The sequence below is a fragment of the Centruroides sculpturatus genome, unplaced genomic scaffold (genome assembly GCF_000671375.1).
Source record: "Centruroides sculpturatus isolate CEXI.00-Female unplaced genomic scaffold, Cexi_2.0 scaffold326, whole genome shotgun sequence".
NCBI lineage: Eukaryota > Metazoa > Arthropoda > Arachnida > Scorpiones > Buthidae > Centruroides > Centruroides sculpturatus.
This window is the reverse complement of record NW_019384563.1, coordinates 127,274-136,391: the sequence shown is the minus strand read 5'-3', so window position 1 is coordinate 136,391 and position 9,118 is coordinate 127,274. Positions and strand designations below refer to the sequence as shown.

General features: G+C 30.1%; 1 protein-coding gene across 2 annotated transcripts in view; it reads right to left on the bottom strand.

Moving 5' to 3' along the window:
- Positions 1–9,118, bottom strand: part of LOC111623994 (ubiquitin carboxyl-terminal hydrolase 34-like) — a 133,760-nt gene that overhangs the window by 19,261 nt on the left and 105,381 nt on the right. For both annotated transcript variants that reach the window (XM_023366760.1, XM_023366761.1), the window contains exons 58-59: positions 7,011–7,115; positions 6,725–6,872 (exon numbers count right to left, since the gene is read on the bottom strand). In XM_023366760.1, the coding sequence (XP_023222528.1) occupies positions 6,725–6,872; positions 7,011–7,115 (253 nt within the window). The remainder of the gene's footprint in view (positions 1–6,724; positions 6,873–7,010; positions 7,116–9,118) is intronic.

The window sequence follows — 9,118 nt, the reverse complement described above, 5'->3', positions numbered from 1 at the left end:
GATTAACTTAAAATGAAAAAAGAATACAGTCCAGCAAGGACTATATTTTAATTTTGTATTGATTTAAGTTTATATTTTAATTATATGAGTGGGTTCTTCTTTATACTGTTTTATGTAATTTTATTTTACTTGCCATCTCTATTTATTCCTTTATTTATTCAGTGTAAAAGTTTGCATCAATTTACTTTAGACTTCAATATTTTATTTTATCAGTTCAAATATTTCTGTGCAAGAGTGAAGGTATAAAGTTTATCCAGATTATATTTCATCCCGTGATCTAAAAATTATTAAAGCGTTTTGCTTTCTGTCTAATTTATAAATTACTGTATATATTCTATTACCATCAAATTCAAAAAAGTTTTTGACAGTCTTATTTTTCTTGTCTTATTCCTCAAATGAATAATTTGTGGTAATTCCAATAACAATCTATTGGGTTGTTCGGAAAGTAAGTTCGTTTTTTTTACCACTAGACAGATTAGTGGTATTTTCCCCACCATTTTCATTCTAAACCGTATTATCATTATATATTTTGACAGCTAGCATTTTATGGCTTATTTGTAAAAAATTTTGTTTGATTTCGTGCAATTGTTTATTTTTTGTGTCCCATCAAATATGGAAGATCGAAAGCAGCATCTTTGGCATATTTTGCTTTTTTATTACCAAAAATAAACAAAAATGCCGTTCAAGCAAGAAAAAATCGTGTGACATGTATGGTGGAGATGTGTTGACAGAACGACAGTGACAAAACTGGTTTACAAAATTTCGTTCTAGCAATTTCAGTATTGAAGATGCACCATGTTATGGATGGCCAATTGAAGCCAATGAAAACAAAATAAAAGTACTGATTGAAGCAAACTGCCAAATAACACGTGAAATCACTAAGAGATTAAATTTGTCAAATTGAACTGTTTATGAATACTTGAAACAAACTGGTTTCGTTTCAAAGTTCGATATATGAATTCCACAAGTTCTTAAAGAGAAATGCTCTATTTGGGATATTAAGGAAATTTTTTTTGGAGCTTTTACCAGACAATTTAACAACTGATTCGAAAGTGTACTGCATTTGAGTAAACAAATTGCATAATATCATCAAACAGAAAAAGTCAGCCAGAATTGATTAAAAAAAAAAAACAGCTGTAGTGTTTTACCACAATAATGTCAAATTTCATACAAGTTTGGTAACTCGTCAGAAACTGTTATAACTTAGATGGGACTGTGCTATCAAACCAACCATATTCGCCAGATCGAGCACACTCAGATTATTACTTGTTCCGGTCTGTACAATTTTTTTTAACTGTAAGACATTTACTTGAAATGACAATGTCAAAAATCACTTGGATCGGTTTTTTGTAAGCAATGATCAAAACTTTTATGAATGTGAAATCGTGCTACTACCAGAAACAATGACAACAGGTATTTGACCAAAATGGTCAACATATAATTCAGTAAAATATTTATTTATCATAAGATTATTGTGTTTTTTTCCACGGAAAAAAAACCGAACTTACTTTCCGAACAATCCAATAATTTTAAAGTAAAATAATTCAAATTAAAGATTAAAGACAATGAATATCATAACAATATACATATTGAGATGTTACTACATTAAAAAGTTTAGAATCTATTGATAAAAATCCAATTTTGTGTAATAAAAGAAACACTCAAAAAAAAAATTAAAAGACCATTTTCTTAATGTTAACAATAATTTTAACAAGTTTTACATATTGAGGCAGTGAAGAGCTCAAAATAAAGATCGATTCCACCACTTTGTGGGGTTCTCAAGGTGTGCGAAAAAGGACAGATTATAAAGATGTACTTTTAATTTTTTTGAGTACATCTTTTATTACACAGAATTTTTAATTTTAGAATCTGTATTTGGATTTCTTTTTTACGATATTAAATTTATTTTAACAAAGTTGAGAAAATGACTATAAAGACTTATAAAACATTCTATAGTATATGTCTGAAAATGAAAGTAAAAAACACAGCTTTCATTCCACAAATTAAAATTTTGGTATATATGGATCAAATTCCCTGTATTTTTGACTTTTATCAACAATTAACTTACTAAATTTCATTAAAATTCAGTTAGCAACAAAAAAAATTTTTTTAAATCTTTACTAAAAATTTGTAGAATACCGTATTTTTCGCCGTATAAGACGCAGGCACTTTTTTCCCCCCGATTTTGGAGAGAAAAAGTGCGTCTTATACGGCGAAAAATACGGTAACTAATGTCCATAAAACTTACTTTTCCTCCGGCAATAGTATTAAAATCATTATGGGATAAATGCAACCGTTGATNTCTTCGTATTCAATTACCTTCTTATTGGCCAAACTAATATATAAACTTTGGGTTGTATAATAAACCAAGTATATCAGCCAAAGATGTTCATTTGTATTACCATATGATCACCATAATTAATCAGGCTATTATTTTGCTATTATTAATAATTAGTTATTAATAATAGCAAAATAATAGCCTGAATAATCATGACAATTGCATAGTTTAGTATCAATGCATCGGGCTTCAGGATGTTTATTATATTTATTAAAAAAATCATTACCAGATAAAAAGTGTAATTTAATTCAATATTTAATCATATACCAAAGATATAGAAAGTTTATTTCTAGATCTTTGACATGTCACTTCTAGATCTAGTCTACTTAAAGATCAGTATTTTTTTAATTTAAAATCATAATTTTTCTTCAAATATATATCACACTATCTTACAAATCTATTTGTACAATATATGACTTAAATTAATTTTAAATCTGTTTTTCATTTTTTTAATTCCTCACACCAAAACCAATTACATTAAAAAGCTTTAAAAACAAATTTTTAAAAATCTTTTTAAGTACTTACAAATATTACATCATTTAATTTACAATAAGAAATGTATACTACCGTAAGCACTCAAATATACCCAATGTGGATCCATTTTTAAAATTTGTTTGAGGTGTGGGTTTAGTTGAGCCAGTGGGACTATTCTAAACCATGGGCTTGATTTTTCAAAATTTGCTTTCTTAAATACCAAATTTAACATTCCTCTCACTTTCCAGCATGAATTTTAGTATTTAAAAGACAATTCCAGTTTTAGAATTAACAAGTTAGTTTTCTTATGTATCAGCACAAGTGGCCCTAGGCGTCATTAAACAAAAATCAAAGAACATTTTTAAAAACTTAACACTGATATTGAGAAATATAGTACAGTAATTTAAACAATTATAATTTTCAATAGGTTGTTTACAGTAATCTTTAGCTTAGAAAATGTGATTTGAGCAAACCCACATGCATGTTCATTCGAATACCACGGGGTTTCTTTTAAATGCAACCAGGATGTGTCTAATTGAGTGCGTGCGGTAATTTTAATCATCAAAAATTATCTCATTAACAAAATAAGTACCTTTTCTTTTGCATGAATAAGTGTTTCCAAAACAAAAGACGTTCCTAATTTTGCTGACAGTAATGTTACTTCTTGGTATCCTGACAACGTCTGTGGTATGTAACCACAAATTTGCCTATACGGCGAAAAATACGGTAACTAATGTCCATAAAACTTACTTTTCCTCCGGCAATAGTATTAAAATCATTATGGGATAAATGCAACCGTTGATCTTCTCCTCTCGATTTTTCTACTAAGAGAGCTATCAGCGTGATCATTTTTTCTAACGAAGCGGGTTTATATTTGTCATCGACCGATGACACGACTTCGTCTTCATCATCATCCTCCTCGTCAGAAACTACTTCGACCTAAAGGAAAATGTTTTAAATTAATTCCAATGCATATCATAAAAACACTTTAACCAACACATTAATTAAGTCATTTGGTAATTTTTGCATGCCACAAAACCCTTAATTACCAGTAATAAATTAACAAAAACTAATTCCAGATTACAATTAGTTATAGAAAACCTGATGCAGACCTTGATGAAGGCCAAAAATGCTCATTTTGTTAATTTATTACTGGTAATTGCAGGTTTTCTGGCATGTGATTACCTCCAGTAATTCAGAAAGGAGATAGTTTTGGTAATTTTTGGTTTAACCATAGGTAGAAATTGCCAAATTTAAAAAGAAGCCTCACAAAACCCTATCTAGTCAAACCAGATATTTTTCTGGAATCTAACACCATTCAAACTTTGACAAAAATTTGTTTCTCTGACACAAGAAAACATAGAATGGTCAGTAGCCCAGCTGAAATATGTCTGCAAAAAGGTAAAAGAATCAGCTACTTTTAATATTAAAAGCCACCTTGCTACTGAACTTCCCAAGATATTTATAAAAATAGAGCAAGAAATGATGAAACTTTAGAAGCTTATAAACATATCAAGAAATAGTGTTTAGACAATAAGATAATATTTGCTAGCAAATAAGTAAATATGGGTCTCAAGTGTGAGACCATGCAGGAAAGCTTCACACAGCATACCCCATATTTCTATGGTGTCTGGCTGCTTTTCCTGTATTTCAATATAAAAGAACACCTTGTAAAACTGGAAGATCAAAATTAATACTACAACACCAAAAATCCGGCAAAACATACTTTAAAAGACAAACTAACATCTCTTAAAGTATGTTTTTCTGGATTTTTAGTATTGATATAGTAATTTTAAGTATTTTAATCAGACAATAATAATTTTGTAGTAATTTTGGGACACTCCATGGCTTTCAACAACCTATACTTTTGTGTTCTTGCATTTAGCAAATACATAGCAGAAGTGAGATATAGCCCAGTACAACATATTTGTCTAAACCCTATATTTATTTTGTTTTAATATATTGAGTAATTTGTATACATCAAAGTCTAACTATATGCATCTAATTTATTCCTGTAAAAAAAAAAATTCATAAGGCTAATTTTCATATAACTATCTTACTTTGCCATCTAATGCTTGCCAAGAAAACTTGTTTATTAAACGAATGCTTTCAACCTATTATTACACGCCATCTTCGGGTTTTTAAATTCAATAAGAAATCATTATAGAAATGGAATATTCAGATATTCAAATTTACACTTAGTTTCAACCTAGTATTATATTACCTATGGAAATCTGTTTGTTTAATAAACAATTTTTCTTGTAAAGCATTGAGTGTAAAGTAATATTGTTGTACCTCTTGGCTAATTTTGTTTTGTTAGTTAGTTATGGCAATGCAACACTTGGGCGATCTGCCTTCCAGAAGGTCTTTTTAAGGGCCAGTTACCATTAAAAAGTAAGTCACTTTTTGACATTTTAATTCAAAAGTAAGTCATCATCTCAGTTTTTAATTAAAACTAGGCTGTGGAAAAAACTTGGAAAATTCCACATGGCCAGCCCATCTGGCCAGGCACAAACCAACAACCAAACTACCAGTGTTCGGGGAACTGAACTGCTTGGCCACCAATGGGCCATCTCTATGCTAAGTACACTGTTTGTATGTTCAGATGAAATAAAGAACATATTTTTTTACTTTAGCCTAACCATTTTTATTACTTTTTACAGAAAAAATTCCAATGTTCCCAGCCTAGAAACACCATCTAAAAAAAATTNCACCATCTGTTTTGAGATTCTGTTATTAAATAATAAATATTCTTATATTTTTTAATTATTATAAAATGGCAATAGGCTTACATTTTAGGGTAGAAATGAGTTTTATAAAAAATTGTAAATGTAATAAGTAATATCTTCATTAAGTCTCACCCCTTTTATCTCCTCACCCTCTCAACCATTAACCACCAAAATTTATCAGTATCAATCCCCTTTATACACAAGTTATCTTGCTAAATTTCATTTCTTCATCATTATGCCATCCCAAGATATTAAACAAAACAGACAACACACACATGCACAAAATTTTTTCCATTTTTTGACTTTTTTGGTTTGGGGGTCTCAAAACATGGAAATTTGCAAAAACCTTGGAGAGTCAGATTTGAACACAATTCCAATACTTCCCCCCTTGTTATATATAAGTTACATAACAGCCAGGAAAGTAAAATGGAAATGTAGCCTTACTATTTACTGTATTTACAAAATTACATAATTATTTTTCTGCCAACACATCACAAATTTGCAGTGTCTGTCATCAAAAAAACTTGGGAGTTTGTTCATCTATATACTGAGATTGTCTTCTTGCCAGATTTGAAATTCTGTGTTCCTTTATCCTTGGAGAGAAATAGAAGTCACTTGAAAAAAGTATATATAAACTGCATTTTGGAATACAGTGGAACCTCGCTTAACGAGCACCTTGCATAATGAGCAAAACAAATTGTGAAAAAATTACTCGCTTAACGAGCAACATTTTGCAATAATTCTAACCTCTATTTGCTGCCATAAAATATCTTACAACAGTAAAAAATGGCCTCAAAGCATAAGCATCATATCCTTACCATTAATACAAACTACTACTGGTCTCAATTAGTTTGGATTAGCATGACCATAAGTAATAGTAGTAGTAAATAAGTAAATGTAAAATAGTAAGGCTACATTTCCAACTTTGTTTCATTAATTTATGTCCACCCATTGCTGCTTGATCAAAGTAGGGAGGAAATTTTTCAACCTGCTCTCTTATTTTTCTTTGCATTGCTGTTACCACTGATTTTACTTTTATTTACTAATTTTGTTACAAGCTAAAACAATTATTCAGAATTTAATATTTATTTTAAATTACTTTCATGCTTTTGGAAACAATTTAGGTAATATTCTTACACTTAAAAATATTTCATTAAAAAGCTTTTGAAAAGAAATGACTTACCATTTCTAACCCTTTGCATGTTATGAGCAATTAGAAACCTTTCTACCCAACTATCCATGCTCTGAAGCACCCAAGTATGGGCCATTTTATTTCTTGGGACTTGAACGGTTAGCCATTCCAAACATTGTTGAGGACAGTATTCAGCAGCCTAGAATCAAAAATAAAATTTTTGTTATTAATACCTGCATAATTTTGATTAACTATTTATAAAATAAACATAGTCAGCTAATTATAAATAACTGCAGTGCAAAAATCAAGCATTCATATATTTTACATTGTTTCTTACCTCCCAAATTCTTTGTAAGACTAGATTAGTAAAAGGAGGCATCCCTGGAGGTCCACCAACAAATTCTACTAACATAGACAGCAATTTAAAGAAAGGTCCACTTCCCTGGAATATAAATAAATTAATTACATGAAAAATAAAAATTTTATTAGTAGTAGATAATTTTAATAAGTAGGTAAAAAGTATTTTTTCCTGCTTTATTTTAGGCTTTCTCAGCCTAAATATAAGTCAAAAATAATATTGAGAAAGCGATCACTTGGCACTATTCAATCTTTTATTTCAATGAATATTGAAATAAAAGAATGAATAGTGCCAAGTGATCGTTATTACGCTACATTGCATTTATAAAACAATATTGAGAAAAGTTAAGAAAAGAAGTAAATAATAACAAAAAGACTTTTGTTATTATTTACTTCTGTCATTCATTATTTTATAAAATGTCTGAAAATAACAGAAAATTTAATTAATAAAGCATATCAACCAAGTCACAAAGTTGCCACTATTTCAAGATTTTACTGTGAGATTTTTCCTTTAAATAAAAGACCAAAGAAGAAAAATGCTAAGAGAATTACTAGGAGCCAGAAATCTTTTAATTTACATTTTTGGGATACAATTAGCCCATCTTTAGAGTACCTGAAAACAAACAGTTACAATGATAATAAAAAGTAAAATACATCTGGATACGAGTTGTCACCTGTGAACATTTTAAACTGTTTTACATATTTGTGCAGAGGCATAGCCTCTAAAGAAAGGTTGTCTCTGCAATGGAAATAGTTGTTCCTGGTGATTGGACATGGCATCCAGATGTATTTTACTTTTTATTAAATTGTAATTCTGCCAGCCCTTTTCTACAAAGTTACAATGATGCTAACCACTGATTTTTCCTTATTTCCCATAGAAGGCAATTGTAAATTGAAGTCTTATGAATACTTAACTGTCTAAAAACTATGGAACAATCTTTTTTTACTCTCAAATAATGCAAAAGAGATGTGTAGGTGTTAAAGTGGTGATACAAACCCTAGTCCATTGATTTTGACATTCAACATGAAAATAAATCATAAAGCACACTTCAGGATTAAAAGCAGAAAAATCGAACTCTCTTGAAATGGGAATCCCATGCACCACATATCTAGTGATGTCGTGTCACAACACCACATGTCAAGTTCGAACAGGAGAGCAGGAAGTGACATTAAGAACCAGAAATAGTATTTGTGCAATGTCACCCAGCATTTCTGGATTGGAGCTTTTTTATAGACTAACTGAAAATTTGGGAAATTTTTTGAGAAAATATTTTTACTACTTTCATCTTTTTTCAGTAGACTAAAGCATAAAAATTTCAACATGACAGAACCTATGAAATACTGTTTAAGCATTGTGATGAAATGTGTTATAAGTTATTTTTAAATGATTCCTATTACTAAGTAACAACTTAACGTGTTAATTTTACCTTTTAGAATCCAAACTGATAAGACTACTGGCACCCGAATTATTAGGTAACCAAAAAAGTTCTGTCATTTTTTGTGAAACTACAAAGTTTAAAGAATGTTACACGCAATACACAATAGATGACACTAAAATTCCAGCAATATGTTAATCAAGATTTAATGCTGACTCACCTTATATAAAAAGAAGTGGAAAGGTTATCTCTTAATATTATAAAAATTGACTTGAAGATGAGTACTCCAAACTCTGTAATTTGTGCTTGTATGTTGTATGAGTTTAAACTTGGAACAAGTGCTGTGCAAATGGCTCAAAAAATATGCCAGGCTTTTGGACAAGGTTCTGTTAGCACTCACACCACCCAAAGATGGTTTACAAAATTTTCTTCCGGCAATGAGTCGCTTAAAGATGCGCCATGAGAATGATGTTGAATTACAGGCTGCAATCGAAGAATATTCTGCTCAAACTTGTCAGATGTTAGCACAAAGGTTCTCCGTAAGTGATGAAACTGTCCGTTTACATTTGCATTGTCTTGGGAAAGTTTACAAGCTCAGTAAATGGATACTTCATCAATTGGCACCTGCCAATATTGTGCATATGGTGGACTGCAAATGGAATTGTTCACTATGAACTTATACCATCTGGCCAGACTATTACTGCTAATGTCT